Source organism: Alternaria triticimaculans (assembly GCF_023758025.1).
Source record: "Alternaria triticimaculans strain BMP 0046 chromosome Unknown scaffold_9, whole genome shotgun sequence".
NCBI classification, from domain to species: Eukaryota; Fungi; Ascomycota; class Dothideomycetes; order Pleosporales; family Pleosporaceae; genus Alternaria; species Alternaria triticimaculans.
Genome location: NW_026055966.1, coordinates 533,923 through 555,041, shown reverse-complemented (window position 1 = coordinate 555,041; position 21,119 = coordinate 533,923). Strand labels below are relative to the sequence as shown.

The window sequence follows — 21,119 nt, the reverse complement described above, 5'->3', positions numbered from 1 at the left end:
CCCGCAAATGCGCGCTTATGTAAGTCGCTAGCGTTAAGCGGAACCTGGTGTGCCATCGCGCAGGTGCAGCCTCTTAACCCCCATCACCTCCTGTGGATCCCTCTTCCAGCGACAGCGACACTCCGGCCGGCGTTTATTTGTACTTCCGCGGTTTCCTTACTGACCTCTCGTCCCGACCCCCAGGTCTCGTCTCACCCCACGTTTCTCTACTTTGAGCGCCACCCGCTCTCAACAACACATCGCAACCACACACACCATGTCTCGACTGCAGCAGGACCAGTTCGTCGACGATGACGAGGAGGAGTGCTGCCCGCTCTGTGTCGAAGAGTTCGACCTCTCGGACAGGAACTTCCGCCCCTGCCCATGCGGCTACCAAGTACGCCTCTGTGCCAAAACTCGGTGAACCATCTCGAGTCCCATGCTGACCCACGTGCCAGATATGTCAGTTCTGCTACAACAACATCAAGACGACCATGAACGGCCTGTGTCCCGCCTGCCGCCGCCCCTACGATGACTCCACGATCGAGTGGAAGACCATCTCCCCCGAAGAGTGGGTCCCCTGCACCTTCCATCTCTAAACACATCTGACACTACCCAGGATGGCACAACACAAGCAGCTCATCGCGCAAAAGGCCAAAAAGAACGCGCAGATACGGCAGAAGGAAGCACAAAAGGCCGAAGCCGACTCTCTCAGCCGCAAGCATCTGTCGGGTCTGCGTGTCGTCCAGAAGAACCTCGTATACGTGACCGGTCTCACGCCGACGATACGCGAAGACGAACTGCTCAAGACTCTTCGTGGAGACGACTATTTCGGCCAGTACGGCAAGATCCTCAAGATTGTCGTCAGCAAAGCCAAGGAGAACGCGCAGCATCAACAGTCGGTGGGTGTTTATGTAACATTTGCTCGCAAGGAAGATGCAGAGAAGTGCATCAATGCTGTCGACGGTTCTCAGAATGGCGAGAGGACATTGAGGTATGTGAACCTCGATCCATGCACACGTGTCATGTAACAAGCTCACGTTTCTTGCAGGGCTCAATTTGGTACTACGAAGTACTGCTCAGCGTACCTCCGCGGCGAGACCTGCAATAACCGCAATTGCATGTTCTTGCACGAACCCGGCGAAGATAACGACAGCTTCACTCGCCAAGATCTCTCCATGATGAACTCAATCCAGACGCAACAACCGTCACAATCGTCTACGTCTCGAGCCGCGCCCCCCGCCCACCAGGGTCCCGCTGTCGCTGCCGCGATCCCGATGCATCGACAGGATAGTACCGATACGTCGAGCTCGATACATGAGGCACCCGGTTTGCCTGCAACCGCTAGCTGGGGAAGTAAGGCGTTGCTGGAACGCCGAGCCAGCCGATCCACGGTCGCTTCGAACAACGCCAGTCCAATGGTCACGAACGCTGTTCCCGCGCAACCACCCAAACCATCGAAGGCAGCTGAGCCACCAAAGAAGAAGGGCAAGGACAAAGAAAAAGAAAAAGAAAAGGAGAAAGAGAGGGAAAAGGAGAAGGCTGCACAAGCATCGAAGGCTGCCACCCCGCCGCCTGCTCCGACCCCCGCACCCGCCGCCCGCCCTCCGAAGCCCCGCGACAATGGTATTCACGATTTACTGAAGGTCATCTGCTCGCCAGACTTTAAGTTCGTCTTCTCGAGCGCCGTTTTGTCGGAGGAAGAACTGAAAGCTGTCACCGAGTTCCCTCAACTACTGGATCCCAATGGCGGTGCTAAGCGTCGTGCCATCAAAGAAAAGAAGGAGAAGGAACTGGCATTGCAGCGCGAGGCGGAAGCGGAAGCTGTAGCTGTAGCAAAGGCAGCGTCCCAACAAGCCCCGGCTGCTGAGCGTGAAGACAACGAAGCAACGGCTGGCGGCAGCTTGCAGCTAGGCGGAGAGCCTGAAGACGGTCCCGAGACAAATACCAACCACCTCAATCAACACGCGATTGCACCACCTGGTCAGCAAGGTTTCGGAGGCAGCCTTTTCGGGCAGAACACGCCATTGGCCGAGGACTTCAGTAGCCTGGGATTGAGTAACAGAGGCCTTACACCTCAGCAACAACAGCAGCTGTTGCTCTCCAATTTCAAGTCTGGCACCCAAGCCACGGGCATTCTGAACAACATGCCGAGTGCTCAGCAGCCTCAACAGCACAATGCTTCTGGCCATACCAGGCACACTTCACGCTTCAGCTTCGCCAACGACAGCGCTTCCGCTTCCGCGAATGTGCAGCCTGTCGCGAACCAGAAGTTGATGAGCCAGCAAAACTCGATGATGCCCAAGAACGCCAACCAATTCAACCCGATGTCTCAGCATCAGCAGTTGAGTGGACAGTTCTTCACCAACGTGCAGGGACCCCCTCCAGGACTTAAGCCTACTGGTACACCCCCGGTCAGCGGGACTGGCATGTTCGGTCAAGGCCACGGTTTCGCTACTGGTGGTCTACCTTATGGGGCTGGCGCAACGGCAAGGAACAACAATGATGCCATGTATCAGGACCTGCTCCGCAGCCGTAACATGGACGGCGGTGCCAGGTTAGCTGATGCTGGAAAGCGTGAGTCAATGTTTCCTTCTTTCCTTAATCAACATCCTTCAACTTCCACACCTGCCCCTGCCCCTGGCCTCCTCAGCTTCCCTTATGGACCTTCGCCTGGAGCTTACCAGGAGTCTGGTTCGCAGAAATCCAAGAAAAAGGGCAAGAAGCATAGGCATGCCAACACTTCCTCCTCTGGGGGTGGCGGTCTTGCCGATGTCCAAGACCCGAGTATCTTGCAGGCGAGGCTGCACCAAGGCGGAATGGCCGGGCAGGGCTTGTATGGTCAAGGCCAAGGTGGTTTCTCTTCGCTCTATTCCAACAACAACTACGGCGGCGCTGGACGATGGTAGTCACTTTCATTCTGCACTCGGGTCGGCCTAGCGGCTTGACATTTTGTCTCAGTACTTTACTTCAATGATGGCTGCATGGCGTTTCGGATTTACGGCGAATGCATCGGCACATATTCAGTGCTTCGACACTGGATCGCCTGGCGTTATGATTGGACTGCACGGATTTTGTCAAAGCATATGGCCCCGGCATGTCTTCACGGCACCTATACCTTCTCGTTTCTTTTCATTTTCTTTTATGATTTGGTGGATTGCGCTGTCTGCCGCTGCAAAGGTTGGCTTCTCTCGTCGTCTTCGTCATGGCCATCGCATGTACGTAACTACCCCTCCTGCCGCATCATGTCGGCATGCTTACTTTCTAATAGAGAGATGGCCTGTTCACTGTTTTCTTGCCCACCAAGTGACGAAGATGTTCGAGAGACGACTTTGCAACATGATGTACCTTACGCTTTTGTCAACCCATCCTGACCATCGTCTGGCGGCCGCCGTACTTAGATCATGACCTCGCTTTTGTCAATTTACACTTTGAAGATTCTAGTGCTGACGTAGTATTGCAGATGATGGATCCTTGAGTGTAGAGGAACAGGCATCTATCAACGTCGATGCACTTGTTAACGACAGCGACAATGAGCCAACACGGCCCGCTCCAAGCACTCCACTAAGCGGCCAATTCTTCGAGCATCCTCGCCGATCGACTCCTACTATACCCCCTGGCTTCACAGTACCAGCAATTCCCAAAGCAGTACTTGAAGAGTCACGTTCGCGTGCTGGATCTCGACCAATGTCCCGTACTACATCTTCGACCATTATACCGGCCGTGCCTGTTGTACCTGCCACGCCGCTTCCCAACTCAACTCCTAACAAGAATACCAAGGGCAAGCAGAAAGCTGAGACTACTGGACCTGCAACTCCTGCAGCAGCAACTACCGCGACCACTGTCTCCAAGCCTTCACCTGCGCCTACGACGCCCTCAAGAACAACGACCAGGGAAGCAGTTGTTGTTCCACAGACACCCAAGGAACCCACACCTAGAGAGGCGTCCAAAGCAGTTAAAGAGGATGTTTTGCAGACACCGAAGTCCACACCAGACGCCAAGAAGTCGATGGCGGAAACGATCAGCAAGGACACGCCAAAATCGAAGGGCGCTTCTAAGAAAACTCAAGCTGCAGTTCAGACCACCCCAAAGAGAGAGCCACAGAAAGAGACAGCGCGCACTCCTGCGGCGACTGCGACACCTCCAGCTTCGACCAAGCGACAGCCTCCTGGCAAACTCGATATTCAAGCAGCAACTAAATTGCCGGTTGAAGCTGGCTCTCCAGCTCCAACCTCATCTAAGACAGACTCTCAGGCAAAAAGCAATCGTTCTGTGCCAACGACATCAGCTGGTTCTGTGCCTCCAAGTCCCGCCGCAGCGGTGACTGGATCGCCAATCAAGCGCGCGGGTGCGCCGAGGACTTTGCGTGTCGTCGCAACACCAAAGACAGAAGTGCCACCGCCTGTTTCGGCGGCATCACAACCGTCCTTGCCTCAGATCCCAACGGTCGACAAGCTTCGATCTAGGCAAGCGAGTATCGCTTCCGTCAATATACCAGGCACGCCAAGCGAAATGATATCGGACACTGCTTCAGTTACCTCTACATCATTTTCAAGGGCCAGCTCACCGCCTCCGATCGGCGGTAAGGTCGGGACTGCGCCTGTTAGGAAGAAGACAAAGTCACAAGCCAAGAAGGATAGACAAGAGCGAAAGAAGCAGATAGAAGAAGAAATACTGGAAGACAACAAGTCCGATGTTGAGGTAATGCAAGCTCCCATCATTGGGCGCAAGAAAAAAGCCAAAAAGCCGACAACAAACGCCAAACCTATTGCCGCTGCCTTCAAGAGTCAGCCAGCCTCGCCCAAGCCAGCTACTGTTGAAGAAGAACAACCTGAAGTGCCGACAGTGGCCTCACGGAGAGTCTCGTCAGCGAAGATCTCGGCAACAGCAACGCCTGAACCGGAGCCGGAGCCCGAACAGCCCAAGGAAAAGCGGGATCATTCAGCTCAGTCGATCATGGCTGACTTGCAGCGTACGGGCGAGCTCCTTGCATCGACCCTTGAGTTCTTCAAACCGCTGTCTTCGTCACTTGCTCATGCTACCCGCTCTACTCAGAATAGCAATGTATCTACACCTCCGGACCTGAAGCTGCACTTTTCACAAGCCGACCTCGAGGCGCTTGCGAAGAAGAAGCCAGTACGTCTGAACAGTCAGGATGCAAAGCCAGACTCCAGGACTCTGATTACACCCAACGGCAAGTTCTTCTGGGGGTTGACTGAGGAGCTTGAGAACAAGGCACTTGAGCTTGAGAAGCATATCGAGGAGCTCAAAGGCCATGCTCGCTTCCACCCTCGTAAGCAAAATGCACACGGTCACAGTATGACTACTTCAGCGCATTCAAATGACGTCCTCCCAGCTATCGCCACTGCACTCAAGGAGGCAGGTAAGAAGCTGAACACCAACGGCGGACAGCAGATGCCGCGACTGGACAATTCCTCAGGACTTCTAGGTTCGACGAACCTTCCCTTGCCACCGGTACAAGGCCAGGACGCGTCCATGCCCCAGGTCCCTCCCCCACAACAGCAGCAAACACCCGCAGATGCCGGCGCTTACCTAAATCAATACGTTCTCCCGAAGACGGACAACCCACCGCCAAACCAGCCACGTCCCGAGATGGCGGCTGTTGGTGGCGCACCTGGCGCCGGAACAGCGAACATTTCTGTCAACTCGAACCGACTAGCCAAAGCGGCCAAAGCAGTGGTTGAGGGAGGAGCGGTAGGAAGCACAGAGATAGACGGCATGGGATTGATGGCGGCTGACAGGCTTGGCGGCGTGTTTGTGCAGGGTCTCGAAGCGCTCGTGGGTGCTGGACTTGGCTACCAGTCTTCACAAGAGTTCGGCCTTGACGGCAACGGCAACATAACTTTTGGAAATGGCGGTGGAAGCGGACTGGATATGCAGGGATTGATGAACGCGATTGAGACGACAGCTGGAATGGGTGGATATGGCAACACAAGGAGAGGAAGAGGTAGTGTGCTGACCATGGAAGAGGCGGAGCAAGCGATGCATGCGGCGAGGAGAGAGCACGATGTGTTGGAGAAGAAACTCAACGCGCTGATCAAGAAGAACAAGAAGCTCGCGACTGGCGTAGGAAAGTAGTGGTGGTGTAGGGTTGATGGGAATCCCCAGTAGGTATAGCATAGGTGGTAGGAGGTTCCGATAGACGATATGCTTAGCAGCTATCACTGAATCCAGATCGTTATTTTGGTAGCAGAAGTGCTGATACTGTGACATCCGTGTATGCGCGACGGATTTAGCTTGCTCGTATTCCTCACGGCTGGCGTGTGAAAAGGGATGAAGTCGACATGCACCTGACGATGCGCCGACGCCCCGATTCGCCAGGGCGCCTCACCGCCAACGCCAACGTGGGCTGGATTTCCAGGGTCCACCAACTCGTTCCTGAAGGCCAGATTCGCAATTGTACTCACTGCACCTTTCTTCTGATCTTGAGACATTCTCACGATCTCTCGATTCCAGTTTGCTTTTTCACACCCAAAAGTACGCCACTATGAGTCTGCAACCGCCTTCCCTCTCCATGAGGCCCAAGTCTCCGTCTGGGTCTGGAGGCTCGACCAAGGCCGTGATTCTGGTAGACACTGCCCATAACACCGACGCTGCCATGTATACTCACCGCACCAGGTCGGAGGCCCCTCTCGCGGCACACGCTTCAGGCCTCTGTCTATGGAACTGCCCAAGGTACGCGACGACGCGAAATAGACAGCCCCAGGACATCCCCGCTAACGCTACTCCAGCCGCTCTTCCCCATCGCCGGCCACCCGATAATCGAGCACTGCTTCCGCGCCATCACAAACGTCCCCGAGATCAAGGAGGTCTTCATCGTCGGCTACTACGAGGAGTCCGTCTTCCAGCAGTTCATCAACGCCGTCTCGACCAGCTGGCCGCACCTGAGCGTTAAGTACCTCCGCGAATACCAGGCATTGGGCACGGCGGGCGGTCTCTACCACTTCCGCGACGTCATACTGAAGGGCAGGCCCGAGAAGCTATTCGTGCTCAACGCCGATGTCTGCTCCTCGTTCCCGCTGGTGGAGATGCTCAAGCTGTTCGAGGACAAGGATGCGGAAGCCGTAATGCTGGGTACGCGGGTCGCCAACGACGCCGCCTCCAACTTCGGATGCATTGTCTCAGACGCGCACACAAAGCGCGTGCTCCACTACGTCGAGAAGCCCGAATCGCACATCTCCAACCTCATCAACTGCGGCGTCTACCTCTTCGCGACCGAGTGCATCTTCCCCGCCATCCGCAGCGCCATCAAGCGACGGACCGAGCGCCCACGGCTGCTGTCGTACCCCTCCTCCGAGAACCTCGAATCCTCCTTCTACCAAAACGACGACGACGATGACAACAAGGAGAATGCCGTTATCCGGTTGGAGCAGGATGTGCTGTCTGACATCGCCGACAGCAGGCAGTTCTTCGTCCTCGAGACCAAGGACTTCTGGCGCCAGATCAAGACCGCTGGTTCCGCCGTGCCAGCGAATGCTCTGTACCTCCTAAAGGCCTTCCAGGCAGGCTCAGAAGAACTCGCCGCACCCTCCGCAAACATCCTACCCCCCGTCTACATCCACCCATCCGCGCAGATCGACCCAACCGCCAAGATCGGTCCCAACGTCTCCATCGGCCCCCGCGTCGTCATTGGCGCTGGTGTACGTGTCAAGGAGTCCATTGTCCTCGAAGATTCTGAGATCAAGCACGACGCTTGCGTCTTGTACACCATCATCGGCTGGCACAGCAAGGTTGGTGCTTGGGCGCGTGTTGAGGGCACTCCTACCCCCGTTACCAGCCACACGACCAGCGTCATCAAGAACGGCGTCAAGGTCCAGAGCATCACCATTCTCGGCAAGGAGTGTGCTGTTGCTGATGAAGTCCGTGTGCAAAACTGTGTCTGCTTGCCCTACAAGGAGCTCAAGAGGGTGAGTCAATTAATATCTGTGTTCTCAGCGTGTGCTAACGTGTTGTATAGGACGTCTCGAACGAGGTCATCATGTAAATGACCACGATTGGTAACAGTGTGTTGCTAGTTGGCAGTGCGTGATGATGCGGTAGAGGTGCATCTATAGAAATTAATCATGATGCGATGCATGACATGTGGATAGAGCGATATACCACTATACTTGAAATGAAGCCACGATGATAGCCAGAATGATCTTGCACCTTGTGTTTACACGTGTACAGATGCGTTTCTTTGGGCGCTGCTTTCTGCTGCCATGCATTGTTTGGCAGCAAGCTGATTGACGTGCACCATGCGTGTGGTGGAAGATCTTGATCATGAAGAAATAGCGTGTGTAGTTATCAACTTGATCAATTCCTGCGTGGTAGCATGATCTGGATGCATGTCTACCACTATTGCGTCCCGACTTGAACATGCTCAGGTGCCCTAGAAAAACCGCGTCTAGTCTCGATCAGGCATCGCCATCCGAACATCCAACATCTCGACCTTTCCAATCCAACACACCTTTCTACCAACTTGCCAACCTCATCAAACTTTACACGTAGTGATCATACAGAATCATACATAGTTGCTAACTTCATTCCAGGTCGATTGATTGCGAATTACTAAGACCGCTATCGGGTCTGAGTCAGAGGCAATTCGATTCATCATCAATCTTTGAGTCGACAGAGTGCCTGCAAACCAAGGAAGAGACGGTCATTCGAAAGAAGACATAATGTCAGATATGAATACAGCCCCTGGTCCAGCAGGAGATAAGCAGCCAAATGGCACCACATCCTCACCAAACACAAACCTCAACCCCACGCCCGACGCCGGCTCCCGCTACGATAAGCCCATCGCCACCGCCCAAAAGGATGGACTTCCCATAATCGACATATCGCCCTTCATGGACCCCTCCTCTTCGCAAAAAGCCCGTTCCACAACCGCCTCCGCCATAAACGCCGCCTGCATAAACTACGGCTTCTTCTACCTAACCGGCCACGGCATTCCCACCACCAAGCTCGACGAAATCATCGATTTGGCGCGGGAATTCTTTTCTCTAACCATAGAAGAAAAGAACAAGATCAAGCGCTTCGACGCCGGCAGTCCAGAAGGAGGCGACGGCGCACGAGGCTACCAGGGGCTGGGCGAAAACGTGACGGGCGGGCTGCAAGACATGCAAGAAGCCATTGACTGGTACCGGGACTGGCCCACCGAGAAACGGGAACCAGGTGACGGTGGACCAGGCAGCGTCAAGAGCCTTCAAGGAGTTAATCTATGGCCCGAAAAACCCAAACAGCTCAAACCCGTGTACGAAGAATACATCTCGCGCGTCAAGAAAGTCGGCGAAGCACTCGTCCACGCCATGGGCGTAGCTCTCGATCTCGGTCCCCCTCAAGAAGGCGCAACACAATCAACGCAAGACGAAGAGATCTTCCTGCGTAACTGCTCCGATTCCTTCTGGGTCATGCGCATGATCGGTTATCCACCCCTCACAACACCCATTTCGGGTGACGAAAACATCGACCAATTCTCCTGCGGCGCCCACACAGACTACGGTTGCGTGACCCTCCTCCTCACGGACCCCACACCCTCCTCCCTGCAAGTCCTCCTCAAAGACGGGACAACCTGGCTGAACGCGAACCCGCTGCCCGGCGCGTTTGTTGTCAACATCGGCGATATGATTGAGCGGTGGACGAACGGGTTGTGGAAGAGTACTAAACATCGGGTTATTCATAGGGGGGAAGCGTATAGGGTTAGTGTGCCGTTTTTCTATGAGCCGAACTTTGAGGCGTGGGTTGAGCCGTTGGGGAAGTGTGTGGAGAGGACGGGCGGGAAGGGCGGATATGGCAAGGGGAGGTATGGGGATCATTTGTTGGGGAAGGTTAGTGGGAACTTTTACTATAGTATGAGGACTGATTGGTGAGGGTGTTAGTGAGGCGTGGAGTGTGTCAGTGGCTCTGAGATGGATAGAAGGGTATGCGGTATAGTATCGATTAACTTTGTTGTCAATGTGATTTTTAGATGATCGTTCTGGATGTATTGACGCGGCAGTGACTTAATCGCAGATATAGTGACATTGACATACAGATTCGGCACCTGGGCTAACATGTCATCCCGCGACATGCGAGTGATGTGGTCCCTTTCACTCAAATAGTCTGCTTATCCGGCCTGTCGCAGTGATGTACCCAGTCTGTGCGGAAACTGTTTGCACGTCCCCGTTCTCACAGTCACACAAACAAACGCGCTCTCACCCATCACCTCCAAGTAATTGAAACACTGTATCGTAGTATATATACGGAATAATTTACTAGTATCTCAATAGAATCTGATGGGCCCGTAGCGTATGTCCTTCGCATGTCTACCCTGTCGTGCAGGGTGTGATCCGTTCACATACAGGCTTCGGTTGAAGCGATCTATTTTTGCTCTGGGTTCGAAACTGACTTCGTCCATCAAAATCGATGATCTTTTATCTTTTTTTGCTGCTGCCCAATTCATTATCCGTCACGCATCACGCATCCGCACTGCCACAACAAGTTTAGTCAGACCCCTCCAGCCACCCTAGCAGCGCGCTATGGTATCGCTCACTGTCCTGAACTTGTGGACTGTGGCCTAATTCCTCAAACTCAATAAGCTCTGCGTCTGGGATTCGCGCCGCTGCTTCTTTACCCAACACCTCGTATTTCCCTATCTTAGCCTGCACTTCTGGCGGGCTCCAGGCTTTCCCGATAGCCGTCGTGTCTTTGGTTCCTATCAAGAGGAGCGTCTTGGGCTGCACCAGCTCGAACTCATACGCGATCGGTTGAGTCAAGACCATATCCGTCGTCTGCGCCATATTCCACGCGAAGTCAATGTTCTCGGGTGACGTTTGGTAAAGCGATACAAGCATGTTGACCCAGACGTCGTACTCCGGCTTCCAGGTATTGACGTAGTAAGTAGCCTGTTGGTATTTCCGGATTGATGTATAGTTGGTGGCCAGCTCGTCTTTGTACAAGGCGTCGAGATTGCGCCAGGGTACTCCAAGTGCTTTCCAGTCTTCCAGGCCGATCGGGTTCGTGAGAATGAGATGGGATGTTTGTCCTGGGTACATGAGGGCGAATCGCGTGGCTAGCATACCACCCATGGAGTGTCCTAGTACGTATGCTGACTCGACGCCTAGGCTTTGCAGCAAGAGATGTGTGTTTCGCGCCAGCTGCTGCAGCGAGAATTGGTAGGCGGGTGGCTTGGACGACTTGCAAAAGCCGATTTGATCGGGGATGATGACGCGGTATCCGTGGGTTGAGAGGCGACGCGCTGAGTCCTCCCATGTCGCGCCGCAGAAGTTCTTGCCGTGGAGAAGCATGATGGTCTTGTTTGATGCATAGCTGGTGTTATGATGGGGTACGTCCATGTAAGCCATTGAGAGATTCGCGCGCTGCGACGTGAACTCAAAATACTGTACTGGCCATGGGTAAGTGTAGTTCCAGATACTGGGTGGAACTGTAGTCGCGCCGAATGCTGTCGCAACGAGTTGCGTGAGAAGTAGTAGCTTCAGCCGCATCTTGAAAGTGACGATGGAAACCCAAGACGATGGAACGTGGTTGAGAGAGGGAGAGAGATGTGGTAGAACGTGAGGTTGCTGTTCAAACTCTTGGATTTCTGACATGCATATGATGTGCAATGACGCCTGCCAATCTATCTTGCCTATCGCGACCCACTCCAATTCTTGTCTCTGTGCATTGCTTCGTATTGTGATTTACTGCATGGTGCGAACGCACGCAAATACATTGACTTATTAGCAGGAGGAGACATGTTGAGTCTTGTTCGTTTTGGCATCTAAATCAGATCGCACCTTCCCGTCTACGCAGTCATATCTCATAGCCGTTACTGTGCTCAGGGTGTTGTTCTACTTGCCAAGATGAAGAGCGTCCGATTAATCCTCCAATGAGATGAAGGATGCCCAGCGGTACACATGAAAGACGCCTTTGGGTTATCGTGTCCCGCGGCGGCACAGTATTCTGTCAACGGCCATAGACACGGCTGTCAGAATCGTGTAGATATATCCGCCGTTTCCCTCAAGTAAGGAAGTAGTCGATTGCCGGGAGGATCAAACCTGCCAGGTTGTGACCAGGTGTGAGGGGAATATGGCGACTAGCGCCCAACATGGCTAGCACCAAGCTGCGCGTCTTAAACCCCGGAACCCCATCAAATTTCCAGCTTCCACTTCTCCGCCCCCCAGTTCAAGCCACACCCCGCGAACGGACAGCGAAGACATCCACCCCGACCCCTGCATCGTCTAGCATCCATGATGCCATCGCCACGAGGCCGGCGGGCTACATGCAGTGCCTAAACGGCTAAATTACATCGGACCTGAACCTCGGATGAAGATGCATAGACCACTATCGCGATGCTGCGCTCGGTGTGATCCAACTGCAGGCCAAGCGATACATCGATCTGGAAGGATTCACATCCATTGCGATATTGAGTGACAGCCGAAGATGCATATCGTATGCTCGTGTTGAGGCGAGTGCATCCGCTTCAGATACGAGAGGTTTTAGTACGCGTATGTCGTTCGGTCGGGTCGTTGCGGTACCAGTCTTCTGCTTAAGCATTCTGCCACTGCCCCTGCCTAGTGATCGATCTACACCTCGTTTCCTGGGGTTAGTCCGTTCTCGAATGCTTATTTCCAATAGCCTCATGTGGAGGAGAGCTGCTTGCGGCTAGCGCTACGGTTGTTCATCTGCAAGCACGACGCCATCCGGGTTACCGGTGCCGTATAAGAGGATCAAGATGAACGACCATGGTTCTCCAGCTGTCGATCAAGTCTCTGCGCCAAGCTGGACATTCAAGATGACAGTCATCACCACCCTCGTTGCCGCCGCAGCGGCTGGTATTGTTGCTGTCTCTCAGGCTTCACCAGTGGGATCAGCACCTGCCGTTGGCGTTTCGAACGCGAAGTCCTCTTTGACGCTCATTTACCAGAACAACCTCAACGGCTCAGACGACAAGAACCACATTGGTGCCATCATCCTCGACCCGGTCCCTCAAGCCAATGCAGCAGCAGCCTGTGCCTCGCTCAACGAGAAACTCATCTCCAAGGCTACGCTCCAGAAGTACCAGGCTGATTTCAACGATGCTCTCTCGTACCAAGATTATGCCAAATACACCGACGCTGAACGAGGGTACTACATCGACAGCGGCGTGGTTTCAGTCGGCAACCGAGTGAAGTACATGTCCGCTTCGTCACATCACAAGCAACTCCCAGTCTTGTGTACACAGTCGGCAAACAACGGTTCAGCAAGCGCCGGGCCTGTAAACGGAAGTTCCATCTCAGTAGCATCTGGTGGAAACACTTTCGTCGGTTACCGCAACCAGAAGTCGTTCAGGTTCCTAGGCATTCCATATGCCGACACGCCTACCCGTTTCAAGTACTCTTCACTCTACTCCAAGAAGGGTCAAACGATCCAGGCCACCGATTACGGCTCGAATTGCATCCAAGGTGGTGGTGGAAGCGAAGACTGCCTTTTCCTCAACATCCAAACACCATACATTCCCAAAGCGGGATCGAAGAAACAGCTCCGACCCGTCTTATTTTGGATCCATGGTGGTGGGTTTACCGGAGGAAGTGGCGCTGATCCACTCTCTGACGGTGGTAACCTTGCAAGCAAGGAGGATCTTGTTGTTGTCAACATCAACTACCGTCTTTCAACTCTCGGCTTCCTGGCCATTCCTGGAACAGACATCAAGGGCAACTTCGGCATCGCCGACCAGATTTTAGCACTCGACTGGACCATTGCAAATATCGCTGCCTTTGGTGGTGACCCAGAGAGGATCACGATTGCCGGAGGATCTGCCGGAGCCGGCTCTGTCCGAACACTATTGGGCTCTCCTAAAGCCATCGGCAAATTCCAAGGCGCAGTTGCCCTGTCCAACCTTGGAGGAGGCGTAACGCTTGGTCTGGACGGTGACTACGGAACAACGTATTCAACTTACTACACGGTCAACCAAAGCTACACCGTTGCCGGACCTCAGATCTTTGCGGCCGCTGGCTGCAACAGCACTGATGTGTCAGCCCAAATTGCTTGTCTCGACAAAGTTCCTGCTGCAGACCTAGTCGGCTTCAACACTGTAGCCCGATACGTCGTCCAAGACGGTGCCTATGTCAACACGCCCGAACTCATCATCTCAACCCGCAATGCCAGTACCGCGCACATCCCCGTCATCTTCGGTACCGTTCTCGATGACGGCGCTTCCTTTTCCACATACCCCACTAGCCCCATCTCAAACCACTCTCAAGGACTGCAGGAAGCGCTAGGTATTAACAGCACATGGGCCGAACGCGTCATCCAGTCCGGTCTTTTCCCCTTCACCAGCACTGGTAATCTAACGCTCGACTCCTTCAACGTCTCGCAGCGCATTGCCACTGACAAGACGTTCCGCTGTGCCGATCAATCTACAGTTTACTCTGCCTCGCGATCGAAAGCCTTCTCAAAGACATACTACTACCAACTCGACCGTTCCATCGACGGCTACGACCCCAACAACCTGGGTGGCCCTGCCAACGACAACCCCGAGAACCCGTACTTCCGCTTCCACGGCGCAGACTCGCCTTGGTTCTTCGGCGTTCTGAACCGTATCCGCGAACCAGAGGATCTGTGGAGTGTTCAGCTCACAACCAGCTACTTCGCTTCCTTTATCAGGAACGGCGACCCGAACCCTAGCTTGAAGTATCTTGATGTAAGAGGGTATTACAAGGTGCTTGAAGGTGTGACGAAGTATGGCCAGTGGATGCAGGTTGACGCGACTAAGAAGTCGGGAGATGAGATTAGGTTGTTGGATTGGCCGAGCAAGAGCGCCGGATACACGGATGTGGAGCAGTGTGATTGGCTGGGGTACCCTCTGGATTACTACCTGAACGGAGGGATCTGAGTAGCTGGTACTGCTATGAGCCGTGCCCGTATGTAGTCATGTGTAGGAGAAGCCTTCTTAATGCATGTGTAGCCGTCATCAAACATTCGACCAAGTCTATCAATGCAGTACATCTGTGACACCTGTAACGAAAGTAAATGGTAATCGCAAAGCTAACAGTATACCCTGGTGTTTGGTTTGGCACACAAGTTTGTCTTTTTGTCAAATTTCGTTGCCCTCTTGCGGGTTGTATCAGTGAAGGCGCCCGGGCGCTCGCACTCACTCACCGAAGTGAGAGTGGACCGCTGCTGCCTGATCAGGGCTAGTACCCACTAGGCTCTAGCATTTCTGTTTACGAATCGCCTTCCGCCAGCTTCCTTCGCGTTCAGACTACTCTCTCCGGTGAGGTATCTTCATCCACCTGCTCTAAGCCGCCATGAGTTATTTCGACGTTCGTGTTCGGGAGTCGCTCTTCCAAAGGATCGACGGCGGCAAGCTCAAGAAAACGCCCACCACACCTAAGGAAGCACGACAAGTAGCCAAGATCGCGGAAGATTGGGTTCCGCCCGGTGTGTTTCCATTCTTCCGCCTTCCACGAGAACTCCGCGATACGATATACAAGTACGCCCTAGGAACGGAGGCCAGAGTATTCCGCGCCGACAATCTCCTGTTGCTAGCCACTTGCCAAACGTCTCCCAAGTACGGTCTCCGGGTTGTGAATGAACAGAAGGAAATCGATGCGGTGAACGGTGAGGGATCTGAGGAGAAAGAGGATAAAGAAGACGAGAGGGATAAAGAATATGGATGGTATGAGGGTGGCTACCTAGGTGATATGTGGAAAGAATATGAATGGTATGAGGGTCGCTATGGTATGTGGTACATGGGTCTTAACTCAGCCGTACCGGAAGGTCTTCCCAACTGGCTTCGCAGCAACAAGCAACTCTGCTCAGAAGCACTCCTGTGCTTTGGCGCTACCCGAACGTTCGTCATAATCGACTACTACGATTACACCAATTACACAAAAGCCCATAGTAACCCTCCCGACATGGCTGGCTTGACCAACTCGCTGGTCATGAATAGGAACGTCATTGGCCACATCGCAATCAGGAGAGAGGTCGACCAGCTTATGGACGACGACCCGAAATTCCTGGTCCTTCTTCAAGGCCTGCAAGTTGAAAACTTGACGATGGATTTGGAATGGAGTCATCGTCTCGACTATGAATCGGATGATGAGGATTCGCTAGAAGATTGTATTGAAGAGTGGGACACTTTGGATCTTGGCTATTGGGAGGGTAGGCTGCAGAAGCTGAAGATCACGATTCCTACAAGGCGCGAATATGGAGACGAGGCTTTCCATACGAAGACCTTTGATCTGGCTGAAAGATTGGCCACTAGACTGTTCGGACCTGGCGCTAAGGTGGTCTGGGGCCCTTACGTATATGACAAGAGGCAGGGCAGTATCGGCCTGTACAAGAGGTATCTGACTGTAGAGAAAGCGGCCTAGGGTGTTAAGCTTGGGCATTTGGTGGTGAGAAGACGTATATGCGATGAACGAGAGGGCGTTCGATCGAGAGCGGCCATATGTATTGTACTACCTCTGTGCTTCAAGGCTATGGGATCAAGCATCTGCTCAGTAGGCGTGTCATTATCATCGTGCGTTCGATCAAGTAGTCAAATTCTCATGGTATCTAGAGTTTCTTCAGTGGCTTATCAATGGATCGGAAGTCCATCATAGTAGACCCAGAACACCTTCTATGAATGCCCAAGTATCCACTTGAACATCATGCCAGATCCAGGAGTTTTTTGACGTCTCGGCATGTATCACTCCACTCACTTCAATCTCACTGACATCCTCCAGGCTCAGCCACTAACCTAATTCACGCGGGTAGGATCGTTGTCGTCTCATATGGAATCAATCGCTTCGGTGGCCTCTTACATGGTTTGGACGGCGTCCAAAACATCTTAATCCTGGATATCCTTGGGCTCGGAAGGACTGTTAGCCTGGCGGCTAGCCTCGGCGCTAGCGAGGAGGAAGTCTTCACCTGAGAGGTGTTCACCAGGGACGATTTTGCCAAAGAAATTCATCGTAGCGAATAATCCCGGGTCTCGGATAAGGTTTTTGGTCTTTTCTGTAGTATGGACGCCCCAATCTTTCATCTCAAGCAACGTATTCGACATCCTTCTTGAGGTTAACCGTGGCGAACGAAGCTGGAATTCACAATCATGCCACTGTTGCGACTTCCCCATGCATATATGTCCTACTTTCCCGTGACGAATACGAGTAGTTAGCGACGTTTGGGAGTATGTCAAGAGTTTTCGGGATAACATTCTAGTGTCTATAGCACACCTAGAAGTTTATCATATGCTTACGTAGGTAGCCATATACACTTACTTTATACTCGTGTACGCCTGGCCACATTCTTTGAACATGATAATCAACACGATCTGTTGCACGTCTTCGTAAGTTTGTCTCTTTTTGCAAACGACTAGACTTTGCTCAACCTCATCACGCTTATGATTCACTTTCACTAAGGTACGGTCTCGCATCAAAGCGCAAAAAATAGTAAATCTTGCAGAGTTTCGAACACGAGGCCGCAGAAAGAGGCAAAAAGAAACTCTTACTAAGCCACTAGAGACACGGATTAAACTCCCTAGACTATAGGGAAACATGCGTAGAACACTAGCCAGACTGTTCGTTGTTTCTTCGTGGAATATAGACGAATTAGTTGGTATATATAGAAGAGTTCAATATCCGCTTAGTATGGGCTGATGGTGGGCGCCCCAGAATTGTGGGTTTGTTTACATTTGTGAAGGTGAGCGAGCGCTCGTTTGTACACAGGCCATCCGTGCGGTGTAATACCGCTGCGCAAATACTGTCCCTACAGCAACAGAACATGAACGTCTGATGAGGGCTTCCAAGCATCCACTTGTAAAGCCTTGCTCGTGATCATTCGATCCAGCTAAATACGAAAACTTGCGAAGTGATTCAGTGAAAGGAAGCCCCCGAAATGGCGCACATATCTAGGCAGCACCCCGTCACCTCGACCTCCATTGCTGTCCACGGACAGGGAAACGACACTGCCAGGGAGGCGACGTGACTGCGAAATCGGGCGCAGATTTTGAGTCGCGCTCACCTTCACCTTCATCTTCACCGCGACTAGTATCTCGTCAGTGAGTATATATCTTTCTTCTACAACCGCAATACTCTCTTCTCCAACCTCACACATCCCCTGACTACATATACTACATTCGTATCTACATCTACGTCTACATCATGGCTCCCACTACCCCCCTCCCGCCGAACCGCTCGCGCGCCATCAAGGTGGAGCTCTACTGCCCCGAGACCGGTGACAAAGCGGACAACTTCCTCATTACACCGTCAATGACACATGACGACATCATCTTCAACATTGAGCGCACACTTCGTCTCCGTGATCAAGAGATCTGGGCCTGCGACATCAATGGCGAGCTACTCTACAATAGCGACATGAACTCCTTCCACTTCAACAATGTCGCCGATGGAGAGAAGTTGCTGATCGGTACTTACGACTACCACCGTATCAGTCCGGAGCCTGAGCTGGAGGTCGTTCTGTATCTTGATGATACATCAGGCCTACTAAAGAGGTCACTCAGGGTAAGTTTCCAGATTTGTTGAGGAAGGGAATCGATTGGTACTTTCCCATTCGCCCACCTACCCAGAGAACTCAGCGATTACATCTACGGTTACACATCGGCCCACTGCCTACTATCCTCATGACTAAGGGTCTACTCATCCATGCCACACGCAAGGTCCGATCTTTGGAGGAAGACGATGACGACGATGACGATTTCTGCATTGAAACATACTAACGTACCTACAGTCACTCGGAAAAGAAGCTCTTCGCAACCACATGAGCAAGCTTCGTCGTTGCGATGCCCCCCTCCGCAAGAACGTTCTCCGCCTCGTCAAGCCATACAGCCGTATCGCGAGCTTAATCAAGGACTTCGATTCTGCGAACGCGAAGAGATTGAAGCAGAAGTACAGTGTCTCCGCGTCGAAGCGCGACATCAAGAGTTTCTGGTGGATCGAGGACACAGCGATGAAGTTTGAGCCAGGGGTCCTCGCTCTGATGGCGATCCTCGCTGAAGCAACAGCGGGCAACGACGAGATCGCTTCAGATGCGCTCATCGATGCGAAGAAGGCTCGTCTCGACAACACCCCTTGGGGTTCAAAGGAACTGCAAGAGGAAGACGTTCGCGAAGCCATCAAGGCACTCTATGAGGCTGCGGATGCCCTCGATTCCGTGTGGCCGGAGACCAAGGACAACAAGAAGATCACGGTCAAGAATGCAAAGAAAGAACGCTATGCGAAGGCTAGCGGCAAGGGCAAAGCGGTCAAGCGTGATGCTGATCTGGGTGAAGAGGCCTTTGAGGCTGCGCATCCTGGCACGATGGCTTCGCGCGAGATGGATGGTCTGGCCGGACTTATAGGCAAGAGCAAGTTGCCGGATACGACGGTGTCTGATGACTCCGATGAGGAGCCAGTAGTGAAGCCAGGTAGACTTCGGCGTACTTAGAGTGTGTTAGGTATGCACAACGTTGCTGTGGGGATCAGTGCTAGATACGATGATAGAGGAGGGAGATTGGGCCTGTACAAGTACGGTAGCTAGGTCTTTCGAGTGGACGAAATGAGTAGTTGGAGAATATACATGGAAAGCACGAGATACAGGGAGAGAAGTTGATACAATGTACTACGATGATATGAAGATGGCGACCATCATCGTCGTTACTTGTGAGGTTGTATGCCGCAGATCTCCATGAGATGTACAGTAAGACTTCAATGACTAGCCTGACCATGACCAGGGTCCAGTGTGAGTCAAGGCGCATGCTCTTCTTCATTGTCGTTGTGCTCGATGTGCATGAATCATGGTTCTCCTCACACTGGTTCTCAGCGAGTAAGCCACCCGTTAGCAGTGCCTCTGTGTTGCTGAGTAGTCGATGGCGGACCATCGCCACAGTATCCATGAGCTGGAAGGAGACGTGGAGGCAGAGGCTTAGGTTCGGACGAACGAACGATTTGTAAGGCGGAGGTGGCGTGCTCTCAACATGGCAGTACGCAGTTGCCGTTGAAGCGATCTCGGGTGGAAGCCGCGGGGCACGACTGCCGAGAGCGTCTCTTTTCGTACCGCGTATACGATTACGCTCAGCGACATCTCCTGCAGGCCGCGTCAACAATACTTTCATCTCCATACATGCATCTAGCTCATAGCCTGGTACTATGCACCGTCGCGATTCGTTGTGTAGCGCGAGGCCATAGCACCGCCGCGACGTTATGTGTCGCCCGTTGATCGTCATGGCGGAGTCCGGAGCCTCGGAACAGAACTATTCGCGAAGCTACCCCTCGCTGCGCATGGCGCATACGCTGTGGTGAAGGATAACACACTCTTCAGGTAGTGTCTGGAAATTCGGTCGAATGAAATGCCCGTACGCAGGCTGCCTAACGTCGAGGACGCGACGCGCTATGCACGGCAATAGTTGCGATCAGGGCCTAACGAAGATGACGACATTGTTTATTGCATAACAACAGGGCAGCGATACTTACTTTGCGCCAAACGCTTGTCTCGACATCTCAAACATGGAGAAAGTAACACACCACACTCAGTGCCAGGATGACAGGGTCGTATCAAGGTTCTTTTCGTACCCTTCGTACCGGCAGCTTGCCGAGTGCCGAAAGCGTATTGTTTCGAAATGAGCGCCAGCCACTCACGGGAGATGACGCGCCACAACGGTGCCCGCTGACCAGAGCCTTACCGCAGAAAGGCGGTGTCAGCTATTAACTGCTGCAAACGAAGAAGATCTGTCAAGGACCGATGATGGCTGAGGGCCTGATGATTCAGGCGGGCATGCGACAGCACTCTACAAACCAAACACGGACAAAACATCGACGAGAAGAGATGGGACTAAAAATAAAGTTTGATCGTCAGGGCCTTCAGCCACGACAAGTGGCACGCCTAGTAGCACGCCTATGAGGTCAGATCCTCCTAGCTCTTCCGGGCGTTTGGTGCGTTGGAGCCAGGAGCATAGCCGCCTGTGCAGTGTGGGTCATTCCGCAGCCTCCCGTCAGCATGGAGCGCATCATTTAACATTGCCATGATTCCGCATTTGTTCGCGATTCATTTCGCGTCTTCTCAGCCTTCTCACCCCTCCTTTCTTTGCATCCATTCGTTAGGATGAAGTATTCTTCTGTGTTGTCTGCTTCGGCATTGACTAGTTTAGCGACCTGTAAGTGATGCGCCTCCTTGTGTTCCTGCAGGGACCCAACTGACGC

At 53.1% G+C, this 21,119-nt stretch overlaps 7 protein-coding genes across 7 annotated transcripts; 6 read left to right on the top strand and 1 right to left on the bottom strand.

The window, feature by feature from the left end:
- Positions 1-256: 256 nt before the first annotated feature.
- J4E78_006620 (uncharacterized protein) lies at positions 257-6,078 on the top strand (the record flags this gene model as incomplete). Its single annotated transcript, XM_049367230.1, has 5 exons — positions 257-376; positions 438-550; positions 599-973; positions 1,031-2,556; positions 3,443-6,078. The coding sequence occupies 5 exons, from the start codon at positions 257-259 to the stop codon at positions 6,076-6,078; spliced, it is 4,770 nt and encodes a 1,589-aa protein (XP_049220977.1).
- A 409-nt stretch (positions 6,079-6,487) lies between these two features.
- On the top strand, positions 6,488-7,984 carry J4E78_006619 (uncharacterized protein; the record flags this gene model as incomplete). The annotated part of the gene is made up of 4 exons (XM_049367229.1): positions 6,488-6,568; positions 6,619-6,675; positions 6,732-7,907; positions 7,958-7,984. The coding sequence occupies 4 exons, from the start codon at positions 6,488-6,490 to the stop codon at positions 7,982-7,984; spliced, it is 1,341 nt and encodes a 446-aa protein (XP_049220976.1).
- Positions 7,985-8,660: 676 nt separating this feature from the next.
- On the top strand, positions 8,661-9,851 carry J4E78_006618 (uncharacterized protein; the record flags this gene model as incomplete). Its single annotated transcript, XM_049367228.1, has 1 exon — positions 8,661-9,851. One exon carries the CDS (start codon positions 8,661-8,663, stop codon positions 9,849-9,851), a length of 1,191 nt encoding a protein of 396 aa, XP_049220975.1.
- A 612-nt stretch (positions 9,852-10,463) lies between these two features.
- J4E78_006617 (uncharacterized protein) lies at positions 10,464-11,324 on the bottom strand (the record flags this gene model as incomplete). Its single annotated transcript, XM_049367227.1, has 1 exon — positions 10,464-11,324. One exon carries the CDS (start codon positions 11,322-11,324, stop codon positions 10,464-10,466), a length of 861 nt encoding a protein of 286 aa, XP_049220974.1.
- Positions 11,325-12,754: 1,430 nt separating this feature from the next.
- J4E78_006616 (uncharacterized protein) lies at positions 12,755-14,833 on the top strand (the record flags this gene model as incomplete). The annotated part of the gene is made up of 1 exon (XM_049367226.1): positions 12,755-14,833. The coding sequence occupies one exon, from the start codon at positions 12,755-12,757 to the stop codon at positions 14,831-14,833; it is 2,079 nt and encodes a 692-aa protein (XP_049220973.1).
- Positions 14,834-15,248: 415 nt separating this feature from the next.
- J4E78_006615 (uncharacterized protein) lies at positions 15,249-16,316 on the top strand (the record flags this gene model as incomplete). The annotated part of the gene is made up of 1 exon (XM_049367225.1): positions 15,249-16,316. The coding sequence occupies one exon, from the start codon at positions 15,249-15,251 to the stop codon at positions 16,314-16,316; it is 1,068 nt and encodes a 355-aa protein (XP_049220972.1).
- Positions 16,317-18,086: 1,770 nt separating this feature from the next.
- Positions 18,087-19,368, top strand: J4E78_006614 (uncharacterized protein; the record flags this gene model as incomplete). Its single annotated transcript, XM_049367224.1, has 2 exons — positions 18,087-18,446; positions 18,673-19,368. The coding sequence occupies 2 exons, from the start codon at positions 18,087-18,089 to the stop codon at positions 19,366-19,368; spliced, it is 1,056 nt and encodes a 351-aa protein (XP_049220971.1).
- Between the last annotated feature and the right edge of the window lie 1,751 nt (positions 19,369-21,119).